The sequence below is a fragment of the Geotrypetes seraphini genome, chromosome 1 (assembly GCF_902459505.1).
Source record: "Geotrypetes seraphini chromosome 1, aGeoSer1.1, whole genome shotgun sequence".
NCBI lineage: Eukaryota > Metazoa > Chordata > Amphibia > Gymnophiona > Dermophiidae > Geotrypetes > Geotrypetes seraphini.
Genome location: NC_047084.1, coordinates 510,833 through 529,001, shown reverse-complemented (window position 1 = coordinate 529,001; position 18,169 = coordinate 510,833). Strand labels below are relative to the sequence as shown.

The window sequence follows — 18,169 nt, the reverse complement described above, 5'->3', positions numbered from 1 at the left end:
ACCTCCTGGAGAAGGAGGGAAGACTGAGGAGTGTTCAAAGCAGACTCTCTTGGCAGACTTTGGGCAGGAAGGGTCTGAAAGTTGAGAGAGTAGCTGTGGCAGATGATGTTGAGGACCCATTGGTCCGAAGTGATAACTTCCCACCGGTTGAGGAAAAAAGTGAGACGGCCACCTATAGGTTGAGGTAGGTGGGTAGATGTGTGGACGCTGGCTATGCCCTGGAGAATCAAGTCAAAAGAGCTGCGTAGATTTTTGCTGTGGAGGTGGCTTCACAGGTTGCTGTTGCGGTGGCCTAGGAGTCTGTCGTTGTTGCTGACGTTGACGCCTAGGTTGCTGGGGAGCTGATGGCAATGGACAAGCCACATAACGGCGTTGATAGGCCGACTGCTGTCTGAAAGGCCGTGCCGGTAGAGCCTTCTTTTTTGTTTTGAGCAGAGTATCCCAGCGAGTCTCATGGGCGGAGAGCTTTTGGGTGGTCGAGTCCATGGATTCCCCAAAGAGCTCATCCCCCAGGCATGGGGCATTAGCCAACCGATCTTGATGGTTGACATCAAGCTCGGATACTCTAAGCCAGGCAAGGCGGCGCATGGCCACAGACATGGCCGTGGCTCTAGAGGTAAGTTCAAACGTGTCATAAATTGATCTTACCATAAATTTACGGAGTTGGAAAAGAGAAGACGAGCAGTGATGGAAAGCCTGTCGTTTCCGCTCAGGAAGGTTCTTTTCAAAGGAAGCCATGGTGGTAAGGAGATGCTTAAGATAAAAAGAAAAGTGAAAAGCATAATTACCAGATCTATTAGCTAACATTGCATTCTGGTATAACCTCTTACCGAATTTGTCCATGGCTTTGCCCTCTCTGCCAGGAGGGACAGAAGCATATACACTAGCTCCGGCGGACTTCTTAAGTGTAGATTCCACAAGCAGAGATTCATGTGGAAGCTGTGGCTTATCGAATCCAGGAATAGGGATTACATTATATAATGAATCTAATTTACGGGGAGCTCCTGGGATGGTCAAAGGAGTCTCTAGGTTCTTATAGAAAGTTTCCCTCAAGATGTCATGAAGAGGGAGTTTCAAAAATTCCTTTGGAGGCTGGTCGAAATCAAGGGCATTCAGAAAGGCTTTGGATTTTTTAGACTCAGCCTCCAAAGGAATGGAAAGAGATTCACATATGTCCTTCAGAAAAGAAGTGAAAGACGTAGAATCATGTTTGGAGGATGGATCAGGAACAGCAGAATCATCCTCATCCGAGGAACACTCACCCTCAGAAAGAAAAGGCTCTTCGGAGTCACCCCACAGATCAGGGTCCCTAATATGGGAGCTACGGTCTCGAGACTCCGGAGTAGAGGGTTCCAGATGTCGGGATTTGCGTGTCGACTTACCCGACCTCATAGATACGGTACCGGGAGACGTTACCGACTGCAATGGTGCCGAAGTCTGCACCGACTGATGCTGGGCTCTCGGTTCCGGTGCGAGGACTGGCATCGATATTGATGAGGCAGAGTGGACCGGTACCGAAGCAGTGGACGCAGACAATAGAGGCTGCTCCACTGCCGGTACCGGTGGCTCAGACCGGACCGGGACCGGAAGGTTCGGTGCCAATAGAGCAGGGAGGAGTTGCTGTAACTGCTCCTTGAGCTGCACCTGTAGGACGGCTGCAATGATGGCAGCAGGCCCCGCCGGGGCAAAACCGAATGAAGAAAAAATAAAGAAATAAACTCTATTTTTTTTTTTTTTTTTAACGAAAAAGAAAAGAAAGGAAAAAAAAAATTTTCCAAAAAGGTTTCGCGAGCGGGAAGGCGTATAAGAAAAATTTCAACAGCCGTTGAAAAATGCGACTTCTTAGCTCCGCGGAAACTAAGAAACTGGGGACCGCGCGCCTCTGTCGGGCGGGAAGGCACTCGCGCGTGCGGCCTACTAGAACTTTCCAAGTTCTTAGAGTGCAATCACTCTAAAATTGTCCGTACCGGGGCTCCGTCGGTGCCGTCACCCATCAGTCAAGAATATGCTGCCTGCTTGTCCTGGGATAATAACAAATACAGTGGTACCTTGGTAGGGGCTGTACTGCAGGGTGCTCATGTCACTGCGGATTGTGCAGGTGGTGATGGTGCTCCCTGGCTCCAGGGTGCTGGCTGTAAAACAAACCGCCGCCGAGCCTTGATAGGCACCGTTGGCCCTGCCACTCCAGGACGCTATCCACCCCCCCCCCCCCCCGGATGCCACTACCCCCCCTCTGCCAGGACTCTCAGGTGCTGGCCCACTCCTGCCAGTCTCATCCCAACTCTCATGCTCCCCCCCCAAGGCCACCGGTGCTGCTACCTCCCTTCGTTATCGCCTCCTCCCCCTCCCACTGACCGGCCCTGTCCTTACCCATGCGTCGCCGGTGTTAGAAAGTGCCTGCCGCCGGTTTTCTGCTGGGCTGCTGCTGGGCCTTGAGCATCTGTGCATGCTCAAGGCCTTCTGGATCTCACCCTCTCCAAGTTTCTCGGTGAGGGTGAGATCCAGAAGGCCTTGAGCTGCGCAGATGCTCAAGGCCCAGCAGCAGCCCAGCAGAAAACTGGTGGCAGGCACTTTCTAACACCGGCGGCGCACAGGTAAGGACAGGGCCGGTCAGTGGGGGGGGAGGAGGTGATCACAAAGGAAGGGAGCAGCGCCACTGGCCTCGAGGGGAGAAATACTGCCAGTTCCTGGAGTCGGTGCAGGGCGTTCGGATTCCAAAGCAGAGTTCGGATTCTGTGACAAAATTTGCTTGAATTTTTAGTTCGGATTCCAAGTTGTTCTAGTTCTGGGGCATTCAGATTCCGAGGTACCACTGTATAGGGGAACCATGGAAGTGAGCCAACCTTTTTCTGAAGAAATTAATCAAAACTTTATCTCTGTCTTCATTACAAAAAAAAGGTAACCATCAAGGTACCTCTTAATGTAGACTCTAGAATAGATGTTTCTATCATAGTGGTTAGATCCACCTCTAGTACTTCCTCCACCCCTCTTCCAGAAACATTCTTTACAAAATAAATATAATATGCTTTAGAAATCTGTGGGAGTGATGAAGAGTGTCAAAGTAGAATTTCTAACATATACTGCTTCAACATCTCTTTAGGTGCAATTGACTTAGAATTTAGAATCAGAAAATAATATTAAATATTGAACTAGGCCAGTTACTGGGCAGACTTGCACGGTCTGTGTCTGTGTATGGCCGTTTGGTGGAGGATGGGCAGGGAAGGGCTTCAATGGCTGGGAGGGTGTAGATGGGCTGGAGTAAGTCTTAACAGAGATTTCGGCAGTTGGAACCCAAGCATAGTACCGGGTAAAGCTTTGGATTCTTGCCCAGAAATAGCTAAGAAGAAAAAAAAAAAAATTTAAATTGAATCAGGTTGGGCAGACTGGATGGACCATTCGGGTCTTTATCTGCCGTCATCTACTATGTTACTATGTTTAAGGAAAGTTTAAAAATCATAGATTATTGATCTCAACTGTTTTTCAGTTTTCTCTAATCTATTCTCAAGTATCATATTCCCTTTAACTAAGGAAGTATTAGTGGCTTCCAATGATTCAATTTTCCCTGGAAACACATTCAGTTTCCCACCATACGATACCAAATCAGTTTCTAATGAAGCTACTTTGGCTGCTGTTTCCCCTGTAAAAGAGTACAACAGAGACAAGCAATTAGTTAAAGTCCCCTCCATCATAATTATTAACCTCTAAATTTCCACATTCGACTTCCTTTGGGGCTGTCATATCATTCCAAAATCTTGCCTCATACAGCGTCCAAATGTTATTGGTTTAAGGGAAAAATTTATTAGATGAGCCAGCCCCAATACAAACAAAACCAGACTCAGCAGACGATCAGACAAGTGGTTTGACAACGAATGAACTACTCCTACTCAAAAGACAATGCAGACGATTAGAAAGAAAAAGGAAAAAAAGTAATCAAGAGCCCACAAAAACAGCATGGAGAAAACTAAACCAACAATACAACTGAAAGAAAAAAGAAAGACACACTACTCCAACCAAATAGGCAGAGATTCCTAAGACACTAAAAAACTACCATATTTTCACTCATATACTGCGCACCCGTGTAAAACGCGCACACGGGTATAGCGCGCGGGGAACAGAAATTTATGTTAAAAAATTTTACTATAGCGCGCACACGCGTATACCGCACATGCCGCCCCAACTCTCCTCTCGCCGCCACGACTCTCCTCTCGCCGCCACGACTCTCCTGAAGGTCTGCCTGTCCTCCCTTGAAGTCCTGTCCCCACCCTGAAAGCCTGATGCCCCCCCCCCCCCGACGTCCGATTCATCACCCCGAAGGACCGCTCGCACCCCCACAGCCTCCCCCCTCTAACGTCAGAGAAAGGGCGGGACCGCCGGAAGAGGAAGCAGCGCAGCGCAGAGCTCAGAGAAGGGGCGGGACCGCCGGCAGAGGAAGCAGCTGGGCTCACTGGCATCCGGAAACAACGGTAGGCAGCTTCTCCATGCGGGGAGGGGGGGAGGCTGTGGGGGTGCAAGCGGTCCTTCGGGGTGGGGGTGCGAGCGGTGATGAATTCAGGGTGATGAATCGGACGTCGGGGGGGAAACTATGTAAAAAAAATTTTGTACAACGCGCTCACGCATATAACGCGCATGGTTATACTCGGTTTGTAAAACCGTTTATAACGCGCGCGTTATATGTGTGAAAATACGGTATTCCAATTACTAAAAGAACTCACAGACACCAAACCCTACCTGGCCAATAATGACACCCCTCCACTCTCAGCAACCTTATAGCTGAATACTTCAAAAACAAAATCACAACTGCCAAGACCACCTTCACTGGAATCCCTACTCACCTAGAAGAGATCACATTGCCCCCCACAGAAAAAGAAACAATTGAAGCAGACTGAACCTGGTCCCACTTCTCCACTATACAATGGTCAGACCTTAACAAACTCTATCAAAAATACAGCCACGCAGCCTGTGACCTCAACCACTGCCAACCATACCTGTTAAAAACCTCCAGTACTTATTCTGCACCCTCCTCTTACAATGGATACAAACCTTGCTCACAGACGGCCTTTTCCTGCAAGACCTCAGCGAAATCATCGTCACCCCGATCCTAAAAGACCCCAAAGGAACAACAGATCAACCATCCAACTACAGACCCATAGCCTCAATATCACTTTATATCAAGCTAATGGAAGGCCTCATAGCTAAACTCCTCACCAACAACCTAGAAAACCACAACTTACTCCACAATACACAATCTGGTTTCAGAACCAATTACAGCACAGAGACACTACTGGGATCCCTCCTGGACACAGCTAGACAACACCTCAGCACAGGCAGAAAAATGCTGATTATACAACTAGATCTCACCGCAACTTTTGACCTGGTAGACCATGACATCCTACTACAAATACTATATTCAATAGGAATCACAGGTAAAGTACACACATGGTTTCAAGGATTCCTACAATCCAGGACTTACAGAGTAAAGTCAAACAAAGAAAAATCAGAACCATGGTTCAACCCCTGCAGCGTACCCCAAGGATCACCTTTATCTCCCACACTCTTCAACCTCTACATTGTATTTCTCGGCAACTGCTTAGACAAATTAGGCCTAACCTCTTATAGCTATGCAGAGGACATCACCATTCTCCTTCCTTTTGATCAATAAGCGCCCTTCATGACAGGCACACTATACAGAACGCTAGAAACAGTAGCAACATGGATGAAAGAGCACAAACTGAAACTGAATCCTGACAAAACAAAATTCATCCTCCTCGAAAATAACAAAACCCCAACCTTAACAAACCTAGTAATAAACTCAATCACATACCCCATTCAACCCACTCTAAAACTTCTGGGAATTCTGATAGACAGAGGCTGTACCATGCAGCCACAAATCAACAAACAATACAGAAAACATTTGCAGTCATGAGCAACCTAAGGCAAGTTCGAAAATTCTTCAATAGAAAACAATTCCAGCTTGTGGCCAGTCCCTAGTCCTGGGTCTTCTAGACTACTGCAAACTTTCGAAAACTAGAAGAACGGGAGGCCATTCAGAAAAATTAGAAGGGGACAGATTCAGAATAATAATAATAATAATAATTTATTTTTTTGTATACCGCCATACCCAGGGAGTTCTAGGCGGTTCACAACAAATAGATGAATTACATACAGTGCGATTGAACAAGGAGGAACATAGCAAGGCAATCGAAAGGTCAAAACTTGTTTACATTGACAATTTGGGTGGGGTTAAGGGCTAATACAGAGCATATACAGTAAGTACTGTAAGAGAATACAACTGGATTTAAGAGAAGGGGGAACAGAGCATATTAGATGAGAGGGAGGGCAACAAGGAGAAGGTGGGAAGCGTTGAGGAGGGGGAGGGGAGGGTTAAGGATTTGCTCAGTTGCAAAGAAGGGATTTTGATCTGTTTTTCTATTTTTCTAGTGTGGCGAGGGGGAACGATTAATGCGGAAGAGGGGAGCATTAAGGATTTGGTCCATTGAAAAGTAGAGTTTTGAGCTTTTTTCTAAAGTGAAGGTAAGAAGAGGCGTCAAGTATAATTTGGGCGAGCCATGAATTTAGTTTGGCTGTTTGAAAAGAGAAGGTTCGTTCGAGGAATCTTTTAAGATGACACGATTTCAGTGAGGGAAAAGCGAACATAGTTATTCTGCGGGAGCTCTTATTATTATAGTTTAGGTTGAAGTGGGGGTAAAGGTAGTCTGGTGACATACCAGATACGGTTTTGTAGCAGATGCAAGAGAACTTAAATAGGACCCTGGATTCGAATGGCAGCCAGTGCAACTTGTGGTAGAAAGGGGATATGTGTTCCCATTTCTTCAGGCCAAAGATAAGGCGGATGGCGGTATTTTGGACCAATCTCAGCTTCTTAGTGATTTTCTTGAAGGCGCCTAGATAAATGATGTTACAGTAGTCTAGGACACTAAGAATAGAAGCTTGGACCAGCAGACGAAAGGAGGTGTCGTCAAAGTATTTTTTAATGGTGCGGAGTTTCCAGAGCACTGAGATACTTTTCTTAAACACTAGGTCAGTGTGTTACTCCAGTGTGAGATGCTTGTCTAAGGTGACTCCTAGTATTTTTAAGGATTGCTCAATACAGTAGTCTAGATCATTAACATGTAGCGCAGTTTCCTTGATTTTGTCGTTTGGGGATACTAAGAAAAATTTAGTTTTTTCTGGGTTTAGCTTTAGTCTAAACGCTGTCATCCAGAGTTCGATCTGATTTAGGGTGAAAGATAGTGAGTTTAGAAGTTCTGAGGTAAGGTAAGAGAGCGGAATGATTATGGTGATGTCGTCCGCGTAGATGAAGAATTTGAGCTTTAAATTCTGCAGGAGGTTTCCTAGGGAGGCAAGGTAGATATTAAATAGGGTGGGGGACAAGGGGGAGCCTTGTGGGACCCCGCAAGGGTTGTCCCAACTGTAAGAGGTAGTGTCCTCCTTGAACACCTTGTAGGTTCTTGTTGTCAAGAATTCGTGGAACCAATTGAGAACGTAACCTGAGATTCCAATAGATGATAGACAGTCTAGTAGAGTGACATGGTCAACCAAGTCAAAAGCGCTACTCAGATCGAGTTGCAATATTAGAGCGCTTGAGCCTAGGCTGAATAATTGATGAAGGTAATCAAGCAGAGAGGCTAAAATTGTTTCAGTGCTGTGACCTGACCGGAAACCAGATTGGTTGTCATGTAAGATATTGTGTTTTTCTAAGTATGTGTTGAGTTTGGTGTTTACTATTCCTTCTGCTATTTTGGTAGTCAGGGGGATATTGGCGATAGGTCTGAAGTTGGATGCAGTGTTAGATGGCTCTTTAGTATTTTTCTTAATTGGTGTGATCATAATGTGCCCTTGTTTTTTTCCTGTTACTCTTATTGTATTTCTTTACTTGAAATTTCAATAAAACTTATTGAACATAATGTGCCCTTGTTCTACAGTTCTTCTTCACTCAAAGGGTGGTGGACACCTGGAATGCGCTTCCAGAGGGCGTGACAGGACAGAGTACAGTATTGTGGTTCAAGAAGGGATTGGACAATTTCCTGAAGGAAAAGGGGATAGAAGGGTATGGATAGAGGATCACTATATAGGTCCTGGACCTGATGGGCCCCCAGGTGAGCGGACTGCTGGGCATGATGGACCTCTGGTCTGACCCAGCAGAGGTAATGCTTATGTTCTATCTCCCCTACCCCGCAACCATGATAAAACAACTACAAACAGTACAAAACACAGCTCTGAGACTTATCTACTCACTGAGGAAACATGACCACATCACAGCGGCTTACCTCGATTCACACTGGCTCCCAATACAAGCAAAAATACTATTCAAATTCTGTCTACTATTTAAGACCATAAACGGAGACTGCCCAGCCTACTTGAACAACCGACTAATCCAAACAACCACAACCATACCTAGGAGAACCCACACTCCATTCATGCACCCTCCAATCAGAAACGTCAAACGAAAAAAAATGTACGATGGCCTCCTGGCCACTCAAGCAGCAAAACTAGGCTATCAGTTCTCCAATTTACTGATCATGACCCCAGACTACAAAATCTTCAGAAAAGAAATAAAATATCAGCTATTCAAGATATCAAACTAACACATCAAGAATCATCTCAATCCCCAATAGCAACCCGCTCCACTCTATACCATGGGAAATGTCCAGAGAACTCCTTATGTATTCCTAAATGTCCAAATAACTCCTTATGTAATCCGCCTTGAACCGCAAGGTAATGGCGGAATAGAAATCACTAATGTAATGTAATGTAATATAAAATATCTCATCAGTAGCTGACAATACTATCTCACTACTGCAACAATTGGTTGAGAAGTTCTCACAAGCTGATGATGAACCAAGCCTCCAAGCCCATCTAAGTCACTGGAGCAAAACTTGCTACCATATTAGGTGGATTATGTAGTGAGTGTGGATCGGGATTTAAAAGAAGGAGCCTCAATACTACTTTCACTCTAAGATGGAAGATTGATCTTCATAACAGTGGTGGAAGAAGCATCTTTAACTACAGCAAAGGAGTCCATAGGACCTTGGATTTTCCTTTGCCATCCTTTAACTCAGGGTTTTTCAATCTTTTTACACCTGTGGACCGGCAGAAATAAAATAATTATTTTGTGGACCGGCAAACTACTTGGACTACAATTTAAAAACCCCATTTCCGCCCTATCTCCGCGAGCTTGGTCACCTCAGTAACTATAGAAAAATAGACAAATATAGTGCAAATTATAGACAGCAGATATAAATTCTCAAAACTGACACGTTTTGATCACTAAATTGAAAATAAAATCATTTTTCCTACCTTTGCTGTCTGGTGATTTCATGAGTCTCTGGTTGCATTTCCTTCTATCTGTATATCCTTTCATTCATTTCTTTCTGTCTGCACTCAGGCCCAAGAATTGTTCCTTTCTATTCCCTCCCTCTTTCCTTCCTATGTCCTTAGTGCCCCCAGTGCCTCCTTCCTATGTCCTTAGTGCCCCCAGTGCCTCCTTCCCATGTCTTTAGTGCCCCCAGTGCCTCCTTCCCATGTCCTTAGTGCCCCCAATGCCTCCTTCCAATGTCCTTAGTGCCCCTTCCTGTCTTTAGTGCCCCCAGTGCATCCTTCCCATGTCTTTAGTGCCCCCAGTGCCTCCTTCCTATGTCCCTCTCACTGCCTTCCACTTTGTCCCATCCCCACCCCTGAAGCCAGCCTACCTGCCTGTCTACCTCTCTCCCTGGCCAAAGCCAGCCTGCATGCCTGCCTACTTCCTTCCTTCCCTGTCGCGCAAAAAAAAAAAAGCCTCCCTCCTTCCTTTCCCCGGGTCGGCTGCTATCTTACCGCCCTGCTGCTGCTAAAGCTGACAGGAAGTCTTCTTTCCGACGTCAATTCTGACGTTGGAGAGGACATTCTGGGCCAGCCAGACCGGTGGTTGAAGAACAGTGCTTTAACTAATCCTTTCCTTTTCCCCATATCAAAACAAAAGAAGATTATAGAAAAATAACACAAAGTACCTTAAAAAAAAGGTTAGCAGCAGTCCAACAATAAGATAATTCAAATCCCTAACCACTTCTCAATAACTCCTCGTTGGCTCCTCAGATGGCTCCAAAGGGGTGCTCCATAATCAATCACCCTACTTCTTTGTGCCTATTTATACCATAATCAATCTACCTGCTTAAATATACACATATTATTAATATATATATATATATATATATATATATATATATATATATATATATATATATATATATATATATATATATATATATATATATATATATATATATATATACACACACACATACACACACACACATATATTTGTCGTGTACTATGTTCATATGACTCCTATTTCTTTGCAGCCTTAGTACCTGTATCGAATTCTATATTCATTTTGGAAATACTCTTGATAATCTAGTTATCTGTGCTTTATCTATCATATCCTCTACAATTTTGGGTCTCTACTGTGCTCATCCTACTGTGTTTCCTAATGGGGACTAGCCAACTATCTCCTCTAAGTTGTATTATTGGCTAAAGTAGTCTGTGAAGAGGATGGTCTTTATCCCTTTCTTGAACTTTCCGGTGTCCTTTTCTAGTTTTAGTTCCTTCAAATGGCGTTCCACCACTTTGGAGCCATCACTGAGAATATTCTTTCCCTGATGCTTTTGTATTTGATGTCTCTGAAGGAGGGAATTTCCACCAGGTGATTTTGGATCAAGCATAGTGAGCATGCTGATGTGTGGTGATATAGTCTGTCCGCTAGATATTGTGGTTCTGAGAGATGAATGATTTTGTGTGTCAGCAACAAAACCTTGAATTTCACCCTGTTTTCAATCTGGAGCAAGTGTAGCTCTTTCAGTAGCACTATGGTACTCGTCTGCCTTGATTTTCCCAGCAGAAATCTGCGATGTCTGTCAACGCCATGTGACCAAGAAGGCATAACAGCTGACATGGAGAAGTGTGTTGAAGGTTAGAAACTACTTGAAACAGGGGAATGAAATTGTTGACTCTCTGCTTCTGTAGAAAAGCTCAACTCTGAGAAGTGTCCAAGAGAGCTCCTATGAACTCCAGCACCCGAGAAGGGTGCAGATGTGACTTGGTAGTTGACGGCAAACCCAAGCATCTCCAGAACATGAATTGTTGATTTGATGGCATGGTTTGTGATGATGAAGCTTTGATCAAACAGTCATCCAAGTAAGGAAATACGTGAAACCCCCATGAGTAAAGGACTGCCACTACCACCACTAGGTATTTTGCGAAAAATCGAGGGGCTGCAGCCAGTCCGAGGGACAAGACTCTGTTATCAAGAGTGTCAAGATCCAATGTGAAAGCAAATAAATTTTTTTTCACCAGTTGGATGGATGTGTGAGAGTGTAGACCTTTACAAGATCTATGAAAACAAGGCCAATCGCATTTTCTTATAGAGGTAGAGCACTGTTCCCTCTAAACTAAGCAGGAGTTTTCCATCTATAGTCCTGCCATTGAGGAGTGCTGTTTCATTATGACATTTTCAATAGTAAGGGACAGGTAAGTTCTGCAGAACTCCACGGAACCTGCCTATCCTTAGAAATTGAAAGCACACTATTGAAGCACCCCCCCCCCCCCCCTTCCTGGCAGCAATGCAGTTGGAGGACTCCTGCTCAGCTTAGAGGGAACACTGGGTAGAAGGGTTTTCAGAAAGACCATGTGAAACATTTTCTTCAGTAAATATTTGTTTAGATCCTGCAGGTCTACAAAAGGTTGAAGATTTATGGTCTATTTTGGTATTAAGAAATACTTTTGAGTAGAACCCTCCCAGCCCCTCTCCTGTAGAGGAATAGGTTCTATTGCGATTAGCTGGAGAAGGGCTGACAGTTTTTGGTGAATAATTGTCCTTCTGGAGAAATTCAAAAGGAGTCTTTTGGTGGGTGGTTTGGAGGTTTTCTGATCAAGTGTAAGACAACTCAAAGCACCCACTGATCTGTTGTGATAAGGGTTCAACGCTGATGGAAGTAGTGCAGGAGTGTCAAAGTCCCTCCTCGAGGGTCGCAATCCAGTCAGGTTTTCAGGATTTCCTCAATGAATATGCATGAGATCTATTAGCATACAATGAAAGCAGGAGGGATTTTGACATCCCTGAAGTAGAGTAATCTGCCTCCAAAGGGGAGATTGAATGGAAGAAACTGGGGCATGATGGTAATGCTATCTAGAAAGGAGTCAAAAGGATGAATGCTATTTGGACTTAGATTGAAGTTGTGATCTCTGTCCCCCTTTGTTGCTTGCATGGAGTCACTAAAAAGCAGGCCTAGACGATGATGAAAATGTTCGATTGTAACACCGGTTCATGTTATATTAATATGAACATCTGAATGAGGCAGAATATCTTCTAGATAATGAATATTGAGAGGTTTTTGGTTTAGATAAAGTAGTCATAGTATGTGTATTTTTATCTTATCTGCAATATCTCCAAACAGGTCATCATCTTTACAGAGAACATTTGAAATAAGTTCTTGAACCAAAGTTTCCAGATCAGAAAATCTAAGTCAGGCCAAACGGAACATTGCAATTGACACTGCAGATTTTTGGGAAGAAACATCAAATGAAATCAAAAATTCCTCTAGTTGTATACTTTCTCATAGTGTAACAAGTCTTTAGATAATTGTTGAAATTGTTTTAGTTTGGTGGGAGGAATTCCTCAAATTCTGACAGTTGTTTAAGTAGGGATTTAAAAAAATGGACAGGTAGCACTGGTAGTCCATAATCCTATTAATGAGTATAGAGGATTGTAAAACGTTTGCCCAAAGAGTCCAATGTTCTGGCTTCTCTGCCTGGAAAGGATAAATGTAAGATTGTGAACTGTGTGTAACATTTGAAGGCAGATTCCACAACTAATGATGTTGAAGTTGAGTTTTGTCAAATTTTTAAATTCTATACATTGTGTCTATCTTTTTAGGAGCTACCTGGACTGACAGGGGATTTTCACTGTTTTTAAATTATCTTTCATGACCCTATGCAAAGCTACTTTTTTTAATATTCTTTATTATGATTATTCATTACAATAATAACAAATATTCATGAATATCCACAAAGACTCTATGTAAAATAAATTGAAAAATATATAAGGTAATAAATCATCTTGATGTAGTCCACATTATACTGGTCGCCAGAATTTTAACTAGGAAATCAACTCTATTTATAATCTACCATCATGGACAGGCAAAATTGTGGCTTACTTTATATATCATACATCATCCTCACAAAATGAAAATAACGATAATAGAAATTAATCTTTTAACAAAGGTTTTCCCTTAATAAAATCTTCTAGCTGGGTTGGATCAAAAACACATATTTATCTCTTCCATACGAAATAAGGCATTTGCATGGAAATTTTAAAAAGAAAGTGGCTCCTACTACCAAAGCCTTAGGCTTTAGCTGAAGGAATTGTTTCCTTTTGAACTGAGTATGTCTCGAGACATCCGGAAAATTTGTCACTCAGCCACAAAACAGATCTTGTTGTTTTTTTTTAAATATAATTTCAAAATAGCCTGTTTTTCGAGATCTGTCTTGAAGGCCACTAACAGAGTTGCCCGTTTACTAATTATGTCTTTAGAGGATTTGAGGAACTGTGATACATTCAAACTATCAGGTGAAACTAATTGGTCCATACCACCTTCTTCTACTATTTCCTTAGAAACTCTTGGAATGTAATAGAGGTTATCAACTCCAAAAGTATCCACATTAACATAATGTAATATATCCCTCAAATACATTTTCAAGAGTTCTATTGGAGAAAGGTAATGTGTAATAGGAAAATTTAAAAGACAAAGGTTTTGCAAAGCTACTTTAATGCATTTGTTTGATGGTGCTCCATAGTCAAGGAGTTCAAAAAGCTCAGTGAGGTTCCTCCTGTTTCCATTTTGACAGGCAAAACCTGATCCTCTGCCTTACAAAGCCAGTACTTTCTGACCAAGACTTGCATTGATCAGGAGGGGAGGGATCAGAAGGTATACCATAGGATTCTTCCATTGAGTATTCTGGCAAATCCTCATCTAAACTGATGAGAGACTCCTTAAAGTACTCCCTACTAGATGAATCAGGGAATATACATCGAGAGGAACATCCAGATAGTCTGACCCAGGAGACAATTCTTCTGCTAATGAATGCACTGAGTGGGTCTGTGCTGACCCCAATGCTCGACATTGAGCAGGGTTGAGTGACCTCATCCTTGATCGATGCTTCAATATATTCTTGGGCAAAGCTAAGGCAGCAAACAGAAACCTTTAATGCCTGTGAAGAATGTGTCACAGTAGACCCAAAAGCTCATCTGAGCCTAGCCCAGCTCTCCTCCTGGAGAGATAGTGCCAGTACCAGAAGAGGCACCGCCATAGAAGAAGTCTGCTGTCGGGCCATGGGAGACCTTGCTGTCAAGGCACACCTACAAGGAGACATTAAGCTTGATGGAACAGGAGCAGTCTTCGGTGAATCAACACGTGAGTATGCAATGTGCTTCTTAGCTTTCTTGATTACTACGTCCCTCAATGCTTGAGCCATAGATGAAGATAATGTAAAGTTCCACCTCTGTAAAGGTCTGTTGCTCGATACTCTGGATGCAGTGTCAATGCACTAGATCAAGGGTGTCAAATGTCGTTCCTTGAGGGCCTCAATCCAGTCGGGTTTTCAGGATTTCCCCAATGAATATGCATGAGATCTATTAGCATACAATGAAAGCAGTGCATGCAAATAGATCTCATGCATATTCATTGACCCTATACAAAAAGAACTATACATACAAACTTCTAAAATATTTTGTATATTTTTTAATTTATTGCATCATCATAATTTTAAATATCATTAAGTCATAAACATTACATACATACAAAACCAGTATAAGTGAAGCCCTCTCAATCTACCCACGTCATCTAAAATTCATGAAATGTTCAATTAAATAAAGTTACAATCCAAACAGCAGATCATTAGAAATCTTCATTACTGTGCCGACTCTCAGTTGCTTTTTCCAACATTCAGTTATTGACTATGGTTCCTCCACACCAATAATCATCACAATCAGTCAAGCATGATCATTAAGAGCAGTCAAACACGGCACAGTTCTGTGTTTTGCCATTCGGCGTCTTCAGGAGCTTAGACTGAAAAGGACTCCACTTCTTCAAATTCTCTCGCAATTCATAATACTTTGTTTATTGGCAGCATGCAGAAACGAGAAATCCAAATCAGGAACTTTCACCAGCTAAAATGCTGGTAAAACTGAGATTCATTGGGGAAATCCTGAAAACCCGACTGGATTGCGGCCCTTGATGACCGACATTTGACACCCCTGCATTAGATGCTGATGCCTGAGTCATGGAAGGCTCAGGTTCTGAGTCCCCCGCCATGCTCGAAGTGGATGCTGATACAGTATTGAAAAGATTTTTGAACTGAAGTTTTTCGACTTTCAGTGTCCTGTTTTGCACATAGAAACAGAGGTCACAGCAAATGTTTCAATGTTCAAGACCCAGAAATTGGACACAACAATTATGTGGGTCAGAGCCCGACATTCTCCGATTACATCGAGAACATTTCTTAAAATTACTCGATATCGTCTTTGACATGGAGAGGAAAACAACTGACACCAAGTTGAAGGGCTCAGTAGCTCAGGGAGCTCAAGTAACTAGGACGCCAAAAACAGTTGAACACCCCTGTCCCCACCCCCAGCCATTATCTCTCTCCCCGCTCCATCCCCACCCACAGCCAGCATTCTCTCTCTCACCCTTATTTCCCTGAGCCAGTATTTATCACCCCACCAGTATCTCTCACTCCTGTACCCCTGGGCCTGCATCTCCTACCCTCTCTCCACATCCTTCCTGAGCATCACTCTCCCTCCATCCTTCCCAGCCAGAACTTCTCAATCTCCCCCCATTGTACCCATTCTCCCCAATTTAGCATCTCTCCCCCCTTCCCCCCAACCCAGCCAATATTCATATTTTACTTACCCCCTCAGCCAAAATCTCTTACACTCTGCTCCCCTCTGTCCCAAATGTCATCTACTCCAAATGGAGGCCCTGGATTTGCACGTGCCCATCTTCCTAAGGCTTCCCCTGTGTACCTCAGCACTGCCGTTTCCAACAGACAACTGCCGCTAGTTCTGCAGGCTTCCTTCTAACATGGTCCTGCCTGAGAAGAAAAAAAGAAGTGACACCATCGAGGGAGGGAATGTGGTAGAAGAAAGCCTGCAGAGCCTGTGCAAGGTGCCTGAAGTTGTCGCCAGCAGTGATTCAGGATACAGATGGAGAAGGAGTGCTGATGCCAAATTTTGAGCAGAACAGAAGTAATTCTGCGTGCCTGTGGAATTATGCACAAATTCTGCATTGTGCAGAATTCCACCAGGAATGCTATAACGAGTTCTATGGATGAGGTCGCCCACATGTGAGATTATGCCTGCTTGTCCTCAGAAATATATATAGATATATATAGAGAGAGAGTTTATTATTATTATTATTTTACAGTGCTAAAAATTTCGCCTACAGGAGTACATGCGTACACACTTTTTTTTTTAGGATAAAACATCCCTTCCAAAAATGTCAACAAAGCATATATAATTAGGTATTTCTGTCAGAATCTTTCACATTTCCATTTTATAATCCTTGATCATCTCTAACAATAAGAATTATTGCACATTATGTGCACTCCTTTAGGCCAGCGAACTGCCCCTTACCTGTTTTGGGATTTCTTGCTTTTAAAATTGTGATTTGGTTCATAGTCTGATTCACTTTTCTCACAAAGGCTTCTTTCTCCATCATCCTGAAAGTCAGAATCTGAACTTGAATTTGAGCCTGATCTGGATTCAGAGCCAGATCCAGACATCTGCCAGTCTTCACTATGAAGGATTAAAATGCCAGAAATAGAGCTTTATGTACAGTTACATTAAATTGAAAAAATAAAACTTCTCTCACACATGTGTATTCATTTCTAGTATAAAAACAATTATGAAAGATTAGGTTCTTACCTTTGCTAATCTTCTTTCTTGTAAATCCGCACACTATTCCTGGACAAGTGGTTATGGATCTATAGTCACTAGACAGCTTGTAGGTAGCATCATGTACATAATGTTTTCAGTCCCTCCTCTCCTACCTCCAGACTGCCACCCCCCCCCCACTCCATGAGGATTGCAGTGCATGCAAAAGCATACAATGACACCTATAGAGGACAAAGAGAAAAGAGGGGTACAGAGACACTCCCTGACAAATAAATCAAATCTGCTCATAACATAAAATGTCATAACAATCAACAATTGAAACAGGTCATTATAAACCTGAAAAAAAACTGTGCTATAAGGGGAGACAGCTTGCTCTAAAAGTAAGAGGATGCTAGAACTAGAGCCCCCATAAGGCAAAGTGCTAATGTATTCTGATGGTACTCTTAGAAAAGCTGGTCAGTAAATCAGAAGGCCAGCACACCAGGACTTGTAATGTAAAGGCAGACAATCAGCGAATCAGCAACTCCCAGGGCATGTTCCAGGAACACAGCATTGATTTACAAGAAAGAAGATTAGCAAAGGTAAGAACCTAATCTTTCATTCTTATACAATCCCACTCTATTCCTGGACAAGTGGGACGTAAGAGCAGTCCCATAGAGTCAGGGTGGGACTAATGAGCCTGCTACCAAAACAGAGGAACCAAAAGCAGTATCCCGCTTGGCCGCCACATCGATCCTTGGTGAAAGAGAACCAGGTAGCAGCCCTGCAAATCTCCTCCAAAAGAGATCATTGACAATTCCATTCAAGAGGAGAAAATGCACCTAGTAGAATAAACCCTCCCCGAAATAAGGGGCTTCTTTCCGGCCGAAGAAGTATGCAGAAGAAATAGCCATACGGAACCATCTAGAAATGGTGGTTTTCGTAGTTGGCCTACCTTTGCGAGCAGGACCCACCAGTACTAACAGATGGTCGGAGACCCGGAATTTGTTCGTGACTTCTAGGTACCACAATGAGATCGTGCACACATGCAGCAACCGCAATACCCAGTCCTGCTCCCTCAAACCAGAAGGATTAAAGGTAGGGAGCCTTACCTCTTGGTTAAAGTGGAAAGCCAAGACCACCTTCGGCAAGAAAGAGGAACAGTGCGCAGAGATAAGCGGATCCTGGCAGGAAAAAGCATGAAGCTCAGAGACCCTACGGGCTAAAACAAGGGCTACCAGGAAG

General features: G+C 43.4%; 1 protein-coding gene across 6 annotated transcripts in view; it reads right to left on the bottom strand.

Moving 5' to 3' along the window:
* Window positions 1-18,169, bottom strand: part of CHD1 (chromodomain helicase DNA binding protein 1) — a 621,819-nt gene that overhangs the window by 514,782 nt on the left and 88,868 nt on the right. For all 6 annotated transcript variants that reach the window (XM_033962744.1, XM_033963070.1, XM_033962661.1 and 3 more), the window contains one exon: window positions 16,685-16,846. In XM_033962744.1, coding sequence (XP_033818635.1) covers window positions 16,685-16,846 — 162 coding nt within the window. The remainder of the gene's footprint in view (window positions 1-16,684; window positions 16,847-18,169) is intronic.